The sequence below is a fragment of the Penicillium diatomitis genome (genome assembly GCF_028827545.1).
Source record: "Penicillium diatomitis strain IBT 30728 chromosome Unknown utg000012l_segment0_segment0, whole genome shotgun sequence".
NCBI classification, from domain to species: Eukaryota; Fungi; Ascomycota; class Eurotiomycetes; order Eurotiales; family Aspergillaceae; genus Penicillium; species Penicillium diatomitis.
The window spans coordinates 1225295-1240162 of record NW_026623184.1 but is presented as its reverse complement, the minus strand read 5'-3'; the positions used below and the strand labels follow the sequence as shown (position 1 = coordinate 1240162).

Genomic DNA, 14868 nt, shown 5'->3' with positions numbered 1-14868 from the left:
AGAAATTACGGGGAGGGGGAGTGAACTATGAGAGGTTATCATCCTCTGCTGTTCTCTGTTCCAGGTCTGGCTGCTCAAGCCGATTAATTGGCAAGATGTCAGCACTACAAACCTTTATGCTTGTGGTGGAGCATGACAAAGATGAAGCCAAGAGTATCGCCAATGGTGTTGCGAAAGGTCAGTCCGATCCTCGGCTCCGGTCCCCCGCATTTGTCTGGTGGGATGGCTCTAATCAATTGACTGTAAACAGATTTAGAAAGCAAGAAAACGACTCTTATAGGAATCGTACAGCAGCTTGGGGAGTACATCAACGACGAAGATCCTATACTCCGCGGGAAAGCGGTCTCTTTCCTCACAGCTGTCATCAAGGCACTACCTCCGAAGTTTCTGTCCCGTCAGCAAATCCAGGTTTTGACTTCCTTCTTCTGTGATCGGATTGAAGATGGAGGCGCAGTGGCAGGACTGGATACTCTGCAGAGATTGGATCGGTTCACAAAAGAACTCGCTGCTGAGGTAGCGCAAGCGTATGTGTTCTTCCTGTAAACTGCCTTTTTCACCAGGCCAACCCGGAGGAAGGTTCGTTTACCTGCATAGCGCTAACTTTTTGCAGTATCTTTTCACATTTCCAGGATCTGCAGTCCCGATCTCAAACGCAGCGATTCCAAGTATACCAATTGCTCAACGAGCTGATGTCGTCGCATCGGGAGGGTATGTGTATCCGGGATCTGAGTTACTCAACGTCACAGCTAATTCCGATCTTACAGCTCTGCGGGAAATGGGTGATACATCTTTAGTTGGCATTGTCGATCTGATGACTGGAGAGAAAGACCCGCGTAACCTGATGATGGTGTTCTCTATCATGAAGGTGGTCATGATGGAATGGGATATTTCCAATCATGTCGAGGTATGTCGGCCTACCATTCTCTCCGAACCCTCAGCGTTTCCTAATTGGACGATCACAATAGCTGCTCTTTGATTCGGTGTACAACTACTTCCCCATAACCTTCCGTCCGCCGCCCAACGATCCATATGGTATCACTGCCCAGGACTTAAAGGGTCGCCTGCAGGACTGCATTGCCTCAACCAGGCACTTCGCCCCTCACTCCATCCCAGCACTGCTCGAAAAGCTAGACTCCACTTCGCCCAATGTCAAGGTACGTACTCAAGGCGTACTGGAAACCTGGTGATCCAATCTGACAAGCTCCAAGAAAGATGCATTGAACGCGTTGATCGCTTGCATTAATTCCTATGATCCCGACACAGTGTCCCGCTATTCTATCACGATATGGGAAGTCTTGAAGTTCGAGATCTTGAACGCACAAGAAGAGTTTTTGTCAGATTCTTCGTTACAGGCATTGCACGCGATTGCGCAGCGTCTTTCAGAGGGTTCCACGTCAGCCTCGCAAGATCTTCCTCTAGCCCAATATCTGCGCCCTATCACAAAAGAGTGCAATGAGCAGCTTCAGGAGCCTCAGCAAAAGCAGGCGAAACCCGCTCAACAAATCCTCAAATCTCTGTCGTCAGCATCCGCGATTGCTTTCACGGTGGTTATCAAGGCAGTGGTTGCACCTATCTTCACCGTATACCAAGAAGCAGACGGTATCGCCAAGCAAAGAGCGCTTCTCGAGACTTTCTCTGTACTCTTTGAGTCTGCCACTCAGGTCTTCGGTCAGTGGACTACCCGAGGTGGTGAACTCTCGACTGAAAATCCACTCCACGAATTCAAAGATCAGTTCTCGGACGTTTTCGGTCAAGCACTGATGGGTTCTGCCAAAGAAGAGGTTTCGTTCAGGGTGACTGCTTTGAAGGGCTTCCTCCGTCTCTCGGTGTTGCGCGATTTCTTTCAGGACAATGAGATTGGTTTATTCGTACAGTATCTTGACGAGATTTTGCTCAAAGAGACTGTCACTGGGCGGGATGACCTGAAACGAGAAGCGATTGCGGCACTCACTGAGATTTCGAAGCACAAGCCCCGCCTCATCATGGACATCACCTTCCCGGCATTTGTAGCAACCTTGCCGGAGGAGAGCGACAGCTCGGATCAGACCTATCTGGCGACCCTGGACATCCTTGCTCAAATTAGCGTCGAGAGAGACATCTTCGAAACGCTCTTCCGACGGCTTTACAGCAAATTTACGATACTGCTTCAGAAGGAACAACCGGGAGTAATCGCATACCCAAGAGCTATTCTCGTGACCTTACTTTATGTCATGCAGCAAAGGAAAATGGACGCTGACCCTAGCATTGATCTTTATTTTGAGAAGATTGTCGTGGGTCTTTGCAGCAGTAGTTCGGCTTCGGCGTCTGGCGCTGGGAAGAACCGTATCTTGAATGATCCGGCAGTGCTTGATACATTAGGACGACTTTGCAATTTGCTTGTACGAGCAATCTCGGCTGAAAAGCAGAGTCAAGTTGCGCAAAATATCTACAAACTATTTTCATCAACCGAGGGTTCTCATGTGGCCCCTTTTGCCCCAAATGCAACTTCTGATCAAGCCCGAACCATGATTATATCGACCTATCTTCTCGCCGGTCTCTCCAAGGACTGTGGCACCAAGATTCCATATGCCTCTCCGGATATATCAGAGCTTCTCACTGCTGTCATTAGACAATCCGTTCTGGAGGACCTGGAACCTACTACACAGCTTGCCTTTCTGCGACACCTGGCTTTGCTTGTCAACAAGTTCCTGTCAAAGGAGGATCTAGGCAAAGCAGAAGCTCTTTTCAGTACGATTGTGTCCGTTGAGAACGATACATACAACCCAGCTACGATCCGCACTATCTTCTGGCTTTCCAAGGCCCTCATCCTTCGCCTTGCGCCCTCGACCACGCATGTCCTTACGTCGCTACTACGACTTCTCTCTTCACCCGATGTACAGACCAGTGTCTCCACTGCTCGAGGATTCTCTATCCTTCTCGGCGAAGATGATGTTCTTTCTGCCGCTAATGGGGCCTCGATTCGACTTCTTTCCAAGCAGCGCGTCTTCACGACTGTTGTCCCCATAATCGCCGCTCGCATTCGTGAAGTTAATGTTGCTGGGAGTGAAGGGCTTCCCACGAAAGCAGACCACATCAAGCCAGCCCACCTTGCAGCACTCGCTGGCATACTCTCCACCATTCCCACGGAATTGGTACTCACCGAACTTCCTACACTACTCCCCCTTCTCCTTCAATCACTTGACCTTCAAAATTCCGAGTCCGTGGCCGTTCGTTCCGCCACGCTTGACACATTGGCTGTGATAATTCGTGACAACGGAGTCGCCGCCATCGATAAGTGTGGGCACGTCCACAGTCTTGTGACAAGGCTTCTGAAGACTGCGGAATTCAAAGCAGATGCTATCAATCCGCCCCGTCTCCGCGCAGATGCTCTCAAATGCCTATACCTTTTAGCTGTCAAGCAAGTATCCACCGAAACGACGTCTCATGCCCGCCTGCCCCCTTCAATCTCTCCATTGCTGCCTGAAAAGGTCCAAGTGTTGCGTTCACTTCGCTTTGTACTGGATGATCCTAAGCGAGATGTCCGAAAGGCAGCCGTTGACGCTCGAAGCGCGTGGCTGCGTGGTGTGGATGATGCGCCGGAGGAGGATGACTGAGTTTTCAAGGTTTGATGATCAGGGTCTACGCATAAATATGGGTCAGACCGGGTATGCAGCATCTGTGGAGCAAACTCTTGCAATCCTGAACACTTGCCATGCGTGGTCTCTTAGAGCTAGAATATAGATTAAATGACAATGATGACAGAATCAGAATCAGAATCACGAGATCAAACAAGACGACAAGACCCAATGAGGCACCCGGTACAGTTAAGTAGTATCGTACTGTAGGGCTAAGCCTTGATGCTTTTCCGCCAAGCATATGAACCGATCGAATGAAACAAGATATATCGATGTTTTACTTGCTTCATAAGTTCATCTCCAGCTGCCGGCCACCATCTTAGATCTCAGCAAAACATATCCACCACTTGACTCGAGACTGGCTGTTCAAGGTCAAGGCGCATGGTCATATTGCTCTAGCACAAACGGATGTTGTCCTCAAGCCAAGGAGGTGGCCTCTTGCGCTAAATTGCTAGGAGCAGAATCCACGGGAGAAGGACCGGGGGCCGTTTCAACCCTAGCGGTTACTCACCTGTTTCCGAACAACATTTGGTTAATAATGCTAAAGAGGACAGCCTCCTTCATCGGATCACAGCTTGGCCTACTAGTCATCACACTGTGACCACGTGCAGGCCGGCTGGCCCAATGGCAAGGCGCTTGACTACGAATCAAGAGATTGCAGGTTCGACCCCTGCGTCGGTCAATCTTTTTGCCACTTTCAGGGCGCCTCACATCGATCAGTACACGACGGAATCGTCTGAATGGGCAAGGCACCTTATGCCAACATGGTTGGTTCAAGGTTGTAGTCAACAAGTTTTTATTTTCCTGGGTCGATATTGGAAGGTTGCTGTACGTCACGAGCTCGTGGTTGGCGGATGGATGCGTCTCATCAAGATGGGACCCAATGGCCGGTCATCGCCCAGTATTCGTACCAAGCCAACTCTCCAGTAAGAAGGTAACGTTATGAATCTGGTAAGGTAACCAGAAGTGGCGGAAGAGGCATGATCAGAAAATCAGAAAATATATACATAGCTGTATCCGGATGAAAGGCATGCATGCCAGCCTAGTAACGGCGACAAGCCCAACTCATTTTAAGCTGTTTGGCGATCTGTGCCAAGTCTCAGGTTGTTAGTACTAGAGTATAGCTAGTTAGATACCCATTCGGAAGATGTGTATATATGGCTGGCTTGATTGTAGCGTCAGTTTATCAGGTTTGGTTACTGTTCACGATCGCTCTGCCCTATTGAAACACCCATCTAGACTAGTGGCAACAAAAGCAAAAGCCACGATCTACCCAAATATTCGGTCTAAGTTGACAGCCTCAAACAAGCATTAAATGACCTGCCAGAGATTCTGCAGACATGTCCGTCGCCAGGTGACAGAAATGAAAAATCAGGTAGCCCTCGCTAATCTCCGTCATCGAGATCAACAACTCAAGCTTGCGAAGCGCAATTGGAATACCCAACAACATCAAGATTCTCAAGAACCGCAGTAGCCAGTCTTAGCAAGGCTCCTAGTCCATACCGTCCAATAGACTTTGCCTTTTTCGACGAGAATCGATCCGCCGCACTCTTGTCTTGAGTACCCAGTATGTCAACGGGGTTCCACAAAGGGGTCACTTCCCCAATGCCACTGGATGACCTATCGCCGAGGGCATGGTTGATAGCAGGACTGATAATAGACACCTCCCACCACTGCCGGTGAAGTTTGGCCATTTCGTCGAGCGATTTACAGGTTGCCTCTAGCACACTGGGATCAGCTCGACAGGGGCCTATGACGAGGTCTTGGACTTCGGTGACCTGAAGGAAAAGTCCACCTGCGTCACCGGTCACTTGCTCTGGCGCATCGACCTCGCAGCGATGTAAGGTCTTCCTTCTTACCATGATTTTCTTGACTGAGAAAGTAGAACCTTCAATGTAAATGCGAAGACGCATACGAGAGCAGTTAGGCTCTACCCACAAGGACCTGGAGATTGTTTCTATCATTTCCAGTGAGGCAGGATCTTGTACCTTTGAGGCATCGAGGGGGCCACGCAGAACAACAGCCGCGTCCCAGATGCGATCTGGATAGCTTATGTTCACAGAGCCCAACATGACGTCAGAACCTTGTCTCTTGTAACGACCCATTTCGTCAAAGGCAATGACACGGATTTCACCACTGTTCGGTACACAGTGAAACTCATACGAGATATCGAGCGTAGAGGGCTCGTTCTCAAAGAGACGTGCACCGCCAGCAGTAGCATCGAGCATGTAGTCAATGTCCGCGGGAGACGTAGTCAACTTGGGGAAAAAGATTGTGCTGGGTCCAGAGACATGCCTTGATGAGTCTATTATATCGTTGATATCCTGGAAACTTACAAAGATAGCTTCTGCTGCCCCCGATGTTCGCAGAATAGCGACCATGCCAAGTTGTATCTCGAGTCTCAGAGATCCGGGAAAGACTCGAGCAGTTTCGAGCAAAGGAGCAAGAAGCTCGCAGGCCTTTTGGGTCAATCCTGGATCCTCTTGCAAAGACGTCACCCCTTTGGAGTGTAGATTAGACATCGTGCGTTCGTTGGTGACCTTTGAAGTATAAGATATGTCAAGTGGCTTCCATCGCTTCTTCGAGGCCTTCGAACTTGTCCCTGCTCCGGCCTTTTTCTTCGCCCCCGGCGCTGGAGAAGGGCTCGCTGTACGTTGGTTCATGACTGAATGAAATTGCCTGTCTGTGCTCTGTGAGCTGGCCATTCTTTCCGCAAGGCTTGATTCGGTAAGGCCGCGCGTCGAGGTCGTTTGAAAAGGAAGACGTTGATTGTCAGATGGTGCGAAAGAAGCTGGTATGAATAAATTGACAGGCATGTTAGAGCTATGCCCCGGGGCCGTAAAATTTGCACCAGAAGAGAATGTCACGGTCTGAGAAACTGGCTGCACTGGCTGTATTGGCTGCACTGGCTGGTATCTAGCAGTCGCAGATGGCTGAGCTACATGATATGAGGGTGCAAGGTTATACTGCTGAGGGTACGTCCAAGCGGATTGGCCTTGCAAGGCCCAATTTGCAGCACGTGGCCACTGCCAGGGATAAGGCAGAGTCCTTCCGCACGGGCATGACCAAGCGTAGGCCGGAGACCCGTGGATGTCCGAATAATGTGACAGCGAACCTTGGGAGCCCGGGATTGATGCTCCGAAAATAACAGGCCCATTGCTCGCGGCAGATCCCACGTAAGAGGGTTGCACCCCAGACAAAGTAGTGGCATTGGTGACAGTGAAACCATACTCAGGCCGCGCCGTGATGGCATTTGCTCCCAAACTGTAGGCGCTCTGTGCGAGCGCCGTCTCTTGATCATAGTGACGACGGTAACTGCCTTGCCAGAAGCTTGAATTTCCGATGTTTGATGGCACCGAGTTGTGGCGAGGTGACGATGTAGACTCGCTGTTCCATCGCCTCCCTTCGAGTTGATCAGAAGTCTGTCTCGCCGCATGTACTTCATTAGGCAGAGTCATCAAAGTTTCGGGATCTCCGTGAGACGCATATCTGTTTCGCAGCGTGGGGACACCACACGTGCTTTCCCGAGTCGGCGGATTACCGTCCATTCTTTGGGGGATTTTCTGAGGGTGAAAGGACGGTTCCATGGTAGGCTGGTAAGACATTGTGCTTGCTGTGAGCGAAGGTAGCAAAGAGTGCACGCTTGGCAACGGCAGCGTACCCAATGATCCATGTAAGCTACTAGCAATATCCACGGCCTCCGTCCTCGACGAAGACCGCGCTGGAAATTGATTCGACACCAAATAGTGACGTGATTGGTGCGAGGCCTCTGATACTTGTTGAGAGTCGCTGATATGATCCGCAAGAAGACTCGTCACTCTGGAGGCCTTGCTCGAGCCACACAAGCCATTAAGACTTTCAGAACTTCCTAGAAGAGGGCTGATATCCGTGTGGGAAGCAGAAATCCGGGGTGGGAGGCCACTAGCGCAAGATGGTTGAGATGTCCGGTGAGTTAAAGAATCATCCAACAACTTCTGCGACACACTCGGCTTCGTCTCATGTCTATAATCTTCGCAGTCAAGCTGCTCGATTTCTGTGGTCTGCAATAGATGACTGTGCTTTTCGCGTTTCGTACTCGTAGACTGGGAATCCGCAGGAGAAGCTGCTTCCCGCTTGCCCGATTGTTCATCGTCATTCACGTCAATGACCCTAGACAAGGATTTTGATTCTTTGCTTTCTGCAAGCTTGCTGTTGTCCTCAACGGGTGTCGCTGTCTTCAAAAGCGCACCGCTGGGTGGGACTGCGCGACGAACCTTTGGACCCGAAACCTTACCGGAATGTGGTGCACTGAAATTAGTTCGCGACGTGACACCAGCTTGACTGCCCTTGACTGATTTCACATCCTTTATGCTCTCGGTCTGGGAGTCTACCACGGTATGTGAGCCCTCGCGAGTCGAGCCTGTGAGAACAGACCGGTTAAATTGTTCGCTAGAATCTCCGATTCCGGTGAATTTGAACTTGGACAAACACTTTATGGTGTGAGGCGTCTCGGTCTTAGATGGATGCGGAATGCCACTAGAATCGCGCAGGTGCTTCGATATATGGAATGCATTTGTTGAGGGATCAATGCGGCACGACGCGGGAACCGTTAAATTGCCAAGGAGTCCTTTGACCGGGCTATCAGGATCTAAGAGGATCCGTTGCAGTGAGCCCTTGTCGAACTGGCCATGCTCTACGACCGCGAAGCGCAATCCATTCGTGCTTTGACAGTAACATGTATGCGCACGTAGGGGGGTCTGAAGCAGAACCTTTGAAAAGGTCAACTACACGATCACCGATGAAAGTCTGGAAGCTGGGGACTTACTATGATTTTCTCGAGATTGCCAAGCCTCTTTAACGCATCCTCCACCCTCTGATGTGCCCTGGCAGATACCTTGATAGCTAACTCAGACGAGTCGCTATTGTCCAAGCTGATGGTAGTCCCTGTTGCAGCTGCGACCTCATTGAGTAAATCCAGATGCTTGTTGTAAATCGTCGAAGCTTGTACATTGGAAGGGGCCCATGTTCGAGATACCTGGGTCGACATGTCGATCACTGGCGGTGCAGCGAACTGGTCATTCGGAACATCCTGATCTTTCGGCACGTGTCGTTTATTGTCACGACCAGCGATCTCTGGCTCGCTCTGAGAGCTTTCAGCGCCAATGAAGGTAGTTGCCCGTTTGTGCGCGTCATCCTATCATGGAATAGTAAATCAGCCTATTATGTTCCTCACCTTCAATCAAGCAAAAGGCTCACATGCGACCTCCGAGGCTTGTCAGTTCCTAAGAACGTCCTGATGCAGTCTACGACGGCGGATTCGGTGTCAGAATCGAAACGGCCCTTGAGGCTTAAGATCTACAAATTTCTCATCAGCATCACTGTTCCATCTTCAAGGTAGGGTTGTACACACATCTTCATCGGCGGAATAGTTCAGGTGTGCGTCTGGACAAAGAGCGCTACAATTCAGTCAGTCGACCGACGCCCAGGGGCAGCATCAATATTATGTACCAAATCTGTTCTCGTAGCTCTTGTACCTGCGAAATATGGTTGACTAAGTCAGATGGCTCCCATTTCTAACCGGGGCGATATAACTCACTTCGATGTCTTCTATCACCCATACGCACACAACTCGTAATTCACGCTCCTCGGCCATGACTCGCAACTGTGAGAGGTCCGCGAGCTATGCTGTAGATGGGAAAAGCTGCGAGTAAGTAAAAAATAATTTGACAACAGTGTCAAAAGGACTTGAAATTTTTTTTCCAGGACTCAGCATAGAAAAATTGGTGAATCATTATGATAGTTGACGAATTTCCAAAGACAATCCCACTCTCACACAGATGAGCGGAATTTTCCAGCGTCGCGGAATCTTCCCTATGAAGGCGCCAAACGTCTTGCTTGGCTTTGAGACTCACACACACACAGTAGCCTATAAGCCTTTTTTGAGGGAGACCCTCGTTTTGTAAGGCCCATCGACGATTACCATGGAAGTAGATGACTTTTAAGATGTTCATTGCGAGACGAGCAAAAAATCTCGCGAGCAGTGAGTATACTGATGACTGAAAGTAATATTTGAACATGAGAAGAAAAGGGTATTGTCACAAATGAACAGAAAAGAAGATAGGAGGAAATTTTTCCTCGGAATGGGCCGGGACCTGGTCAAGCCAGTCGACATGCACGATGAGATGAAATGGACTCCGGAATGGGTTATGCAAGGTCGTCACATCATCAACTTCAACAAAAGGCAACGCAAACGCGGGGATTGACACCGTCTGACGAGCAAGAAAGGACCAAGCAAGGGGAAATACATCCAGAAGAAATGAACTCCAGACATGAGACACGGCAATGGGTATCTTCGGTGCCGAAACGCTGAGGAGGATGAAGGCTCCGGTCATGCGGAAGAGGATCGGTCGAGTAGGAGGAACAAGCTGAAGGACAGAAAAAGGCTAACGCAAGGCCAAAACGTTAATCATCGACTCGGGCGCATTACAGACAGGGTCCGTGATTCGATGGTGATGAACAATGACACGACGAAGACACTCAAAGGCAAGGCTGAGTCAGGCAATTTGAAACCTTTTGTTCTCACATATGATAGAGTCGTAGAAAGCCAAACAGTTGTTGCTCTATGACGATGGGGTCCCTGCCAGTGAGCGGCCAGTCGCTGAGTTATCGTCGCCCCGTTGTCCTTGCTGAACCTCACTCATTCGAATAACCCACTTCATCTTGTCCTCAGTCTCCTTGAGGTCTTTCAGCGAGGCGTCGATCCGATCACCATTCACGCGAGCTTGGCCAAGCACATCTTGGAACTCTTGCTCCTTGATCTCCTTGTACCTTTGGTGGAGGGCCATCATCTGCTCGTGCCGCTCTTGGAGGGAAGACACAAGTCGCTGTCTCTGGTCGTCAACTGTCAGGAGTCGGGTTGCTGCCTCGTTCTGAGACACTTGCGTCTCTTTCAGTTGCGCCAGTTGGGTATGCAGCGCGTCCATTCGCCGGGTCAGATCGGCCTTGTCCTGCTTCATGGCACGGAACAGTACTTCGTACTGGTTCTCGTGATACTTGGCCTCCTCTTGCAGCCGAGCCATTTCGCGATGGTGGTTTTCGCGTTCCACGCGCATTGTCTCGTTGGTCTCGTTGGCCACGCCCTGAGCATCCAGCCGCTTGGTGCGCTCTGTATGCAGTTCGGCTCGCAGGTCCTCAATCTTGCGGTCTTTCCGCTCGATGAGCTTGCCATTGGTCTCATTGACCTGCTCCAGGTGGCTGAGCCTGTCGGTCGTGTTCTGTAGTTGGAACTTGAGGGTCTCATTGGTACGCTGGGACTCCTCTGCTCGGGACTGCCAGAGGGCTGCTTCCCGCTTCTGACGTGCGACCTCCTCCTGCAGACTATGGATGACACGGCCGGACTTGCCTGTCGCTGCGGCGTGACCCACTGCAGACCATTCGGCTGGAAGCTCGTTGCCGAGGTAAGGGCTCGCCAAGATGGGTTGGGAGGACAAGCTATTGGAATCTAGGCGTGTGATCATTCACGGTCAGATAAGAGGGACTAGAGAGTGACGTGACGGTACAAGTGACGTGACGCTACAAGTGACGTGACGGAATAGTGAGGGCTAAGTCAGAGAAGCCGACACTCACCTTTCGAACCATTTGCTCCTGCATCCTCCTCAAAAAGGTTGTTGAACTGGTGCATGTTCAACTGAGTGTCGACGCGGGCCAGATTTACTTGCGGTGCGTCTTCTGTCGGAGAGTTGGTCAGCGACCTGGAGCGTATCTTCGAAGCATCTCCAAGCTTCCACAAGGACCCCAGATGCCGCAGGGAACGTCGTGCCAAAGAAGGCACCTCTTTCTTCGCGGATTTATTGCGCGCCATGGAGATGGATATGGTGGTGGTGGTGATCGTCCGAGCGTGTCCGGGTGCGCAGAAGGCGAAGGGAAAGAGAAAGGTGCCATACCTTTGGTTTCAAATTTGAGCAGGGCCAGATGTGGAGTTGCGATCCTGTGACGGAGCTTGACCATCGCCGAGTCAGCGACTGATTTGGGAAGTCAGGTCGACATCCCAGGACGAGTAATTCGGCAGGGCGCGCGCCGTAGGTTGTCCGATCGACTTGTGTCGGCAACAATCTCGATCACCTTTTCTCGGACTTTCTTGAGCTCTGGCGATGTCAATGTGCAGCAGCTTGCTTGGTGTATACAGTAATTGAAGGACTGCTCCAGAGTCTTGGACAAAGGCCTGTGCGGGTTGGTAGCCAAGACAATTGAGGTTAAGTGATTGAGGGTGGTTGATGGAGGTGTGTTGTGGTATCCTTCGAGTGCAGAACCGGTCCCTTATCGATTTGAATAATTCCCGCCAGGCACAGCTGCGCTAGTTAGACGGACGCTAACGTCATCGGGAAATTTGATGGGATCGATGGGACTGCCGCTTGTCCAAATTGGGAAATTATAGCTTTCTTGAGGACCATTATGGAGGTGATGTCAAGTGTGCTTTGAGTGTGCGTCAATGCGAAATCATGCCTAGTCAATGGAATGGCATCGTGAATGTTTTCTATAATATAAACTTTAGATGTAGTCTCTAAGCCGAATCGATTCAACTTCAGGGATCCGGCTTGTCTACAGGCAAACATCAATTATGCTGGACCGGTCGCAGTTTCGTTCAGTGAAAGATATCGACTCAATGTGAGTCCCCGCGAGAGCGATTGCGACAACCTGAATTGACATCATCTCTAGACTCATTGTCAAGTCAATATGTATGATCCACCGTGTTAGGTACGTGAAACACACGAACGACTAGTTACATATTGGTACTGGCGGATACGATAACCTACCGAGGGCCGGTGTTGACCACTCAGTCGTTGTGATAGTTCACGACCACCTAGACAAGACGTACAAACTCTCTCCAGAGTCAATGATAATGGATATGAGACCCAATTAATATTCATCAATCACCGGGAGGCAACACTCGATTATGATGTAGGACCACGTTATCAAATGGGGGGCACCTACGGCATGCGGCTGCTAGCTACTTACCGTGTGTACTGTCACTACTGTGTAGGATGAGATCACTTTCCCCTGCAGCTAGTTCCTAACTCCCTACTACCTACAGCACTCATCTACCTATAGACAACTGGGAAGCTTAATATCCTCGCCAGTCAACTAAGACAAGGTCAATTTCGAAATGTGATTAGAGAAGATACATGCCCCGCCGGTGCTACTGAAGTTGAATTCCAGAGCCGCACGAGTCGGTTCCGTCCTACCTCGTGTGGTAGATAGACCGCAATATTGTGGAGTGTGGACGATCCGGAAAACCTGCACGATGCCTTGACTGATGCAACGAATCTCTGCAAGAAATTTCTAAATGAAAAGGAGATGGAAAACTTGAACATGTGTTATTGGATTCATGTCATATTTGACGAAAGGTCTACCTACAGAATAAAATCTCCAGTCCTGCCCTAGCACACATTGAACGCAAGATCAAGACAACGATGCTTCATATATACATCGAATGCAGCTTCGCCCATGTAGCTGCACCTGTGATAAAGAACACCCAGATGGAAAAACTTAAGAACTGCCTCACAACATAAGATAAATGGAGAACCACCATCAATGGCATCAGCAAAGCTCGTTCACTAGACCAGGTACGCCGCAAGCATCGCCACCACGCCAATGACCAAGTTGTAACATGTCTCCCGAGGAGAGGCGCTGTTGCTGTGAGTAGTGCCTGTCTCCGTAGGGCGAGGATGCGCAGAGCTTGACTCGACGGATTGCGAAGTCATGGATTCGGATGCAGTCATTGAAGGATACATGCTGCTGGAAGGGGTTCCGGCTGTCTGGGTGCCGATCAATTGCTTGCTGGTGGTGGCAGGAGCTAAAGTTGTGGTGGTACCGTCCACCACTGAAGTGACAGGAACGGTGGATGTCTCTGTTGAGTGGGCCTCAGTGGCAGTAGTCGCGCCAGAGGCAGTGGTCGAGCTAATGACCCGATTCATCGTAGTACTCATGCCAGTGGTCATGCTAGAAACACTAGTGCCTGTGCTCATAGTAGTAGCGGCGCTTGCTTGGGTGGCAGACTGGGTAGCCGACTCCGGATTGACTGCAGGTCCGGCTTTGAGGAGTGCAGAGTAGTTCCGCTCGCCCCCCTGGGTGATTTGGAAGGCATAGTCTTCGCCATCCTTGACATTGGTGCCAGGTGTCCATGTGAAAGTGCCGTCTCTGGCATTCGCTGTAATGATCTCCACGTCGTGCAGATTGGTAGAAGATCCCTTGCGCAGGGTCAAGGTAACGGGCTGGACAAAAGTGATCAAGGTCAGCACGGCGGGTCTAAAGCCCAATCGCATTCTAACAGACTGACCTGGTCAGAAGCACCGCCTTGCCATGTGAGTGTTACAGGCTTGCCGGCTTGAACATCACTAGGCCATGAGGTGAAAGCAAGAGGCGCATTGGCATAAACAACGGCAATGAGTGAAGCCGAAGCAGCGAGAATACTATTGAAACGCATTGCAATGAGTGTTGTTCAATGAGAATGGACCGGAAGACTGAAATGATGTTGAGGCTGCCGATTAGTGAATTTTAGAAGGACAACGAAGTTCAGTACTGAATGGAGGATGGATGCGAGTCCGTTCTCCTGGAAGGGTGGCACATAGCGATCCTTTAAAGTAATACAACAGGATGGAAGACCTCATACAGCCCCACAAATCAATCCGAGTAAAATGGAGTGTAATTGAAATAGTGATGCGTTTGCGTGTTGAGGATTGGGAATGTCGCATTCCGCAGCAGTTGACACATCCCATCTTTTGCCCTTCCATACATGCTAAATTTTCCCGGCTAATGGTGCCATTCAGCAGTTTGGACAACATTATTAGGTGAGTTGTGTGGCCTCACCAGCGGGTATAGTTCATCGAGAGACTTTTTGCAGACATGTCCAAAGGAGAGCGAACTTGGATGCAATAGATGCATCTTATGGGTGTGAGCCCGCAACCTCGAACACGTAAATTTCAGAGCACTTCAATCGTATTTGTCTCGTCTGGACTTCCGTTGCATTTTCTGTGGGTCTTGTCAACGCAAAGTTCCCCATGGAGATGAAGAATGCCATCCCTTCGAAGTCGGCAGTCCGGCATGGCAAGAGGTTTCCGAAGCAGGATTGGGAGCCGCTGCCAGTACCCTTTGACCAAAGTTGACTTTAAGAGGTATTTGAAGGTCAATCTGCGAGAAGACGTTGTGTGGACATGAGCGTAGTTCCAGGGGTGGAGATTGAGTGGCTGAAAAGATGCGAGTCATTTCTGGGTCACAC

At 50.2% G+C, this 14868-nt stretch overlaps 4 protein-coding genes across 4 annotated transcripts; 1 reads left to right on the top strand and 3 right to left on the bottom strand.

The window, feature by feature from the left end:
- Positions 1–95: 95 nt before the first annotated feature.
- N7539_008331 (MET18/MMS19 family protein) lies at positions 96–3593 on the top strand (the record flags this gene model as incomplete). Its single annotated transcript, XM_056937931.1, has 6 exons — positions 96–177; positions 251–524; positions 611–708; positions 765–904; positions 966–1154; positions 1209–3593. The coding sequence occupies 6 exons, from the start codon at positions 96–98 to the stop codon at positions 3591–3593; spliced, it is 3168 nt and encodes a 1055-aa protein (XP_056787023.1).
- Positions 3594–5026: 1433 nt separating this feature from the next.
- N7539_008330 (uncharacterized protein) lies at positions 5027–9246 on the bottom strand (the record flags this gene model as incomplete). The annotated part of the gene is made up of 3 exons (XM_056937930.1): positions 5027–8284; positions 8419–8787; positions 9214–9246. The coding sequence occupies 3 exons, from the start codon at positions 9244–9246 to the stop codon at positions 5027–5029; spliced, it is 3660 nt and encodes a 1219-aa protein (XP_056787022.1).
- Positions 9247–10213: 967 nt separating this feature from the next.
- Positions 10214–11600, bottom strand: N7539_008329 (uncharacterized protein; the record flags this gene model as incomplete). The annotated part of the gene is made up of 3 exons (XM_056937929.1): positions 10214–11094; positions 11220–11344; positions 11425–11600. 3 exons carry the CDS (start codon positions 11598–11600, stop codon positions 10214–10216), a joined length of 1182 nt encoding a protein of 393 aa, XP_056787021.1.
- A 1607-nt stretch (positions 11601–13207) lies between these two features.
- Positions 13208–14076, bottom strand: N7539_008328 (GPI anchored serine-threonine rich family protein; the record flags this gene model as incomplete). The annotated part of the gene is made up of 2 exons (XM_056937928.1): positions 13208–13864; positions 13930–14076. The coding sequence occupies 2 exons, from the start codon at positions 14074–14076 to the stop codon at positions 13208–13210; spliced, it is 804 nt and encodes a 267-aa protein (XP_056787020.1).
- Positions 14077–14868: the final 792 nt, after the last annotated feature.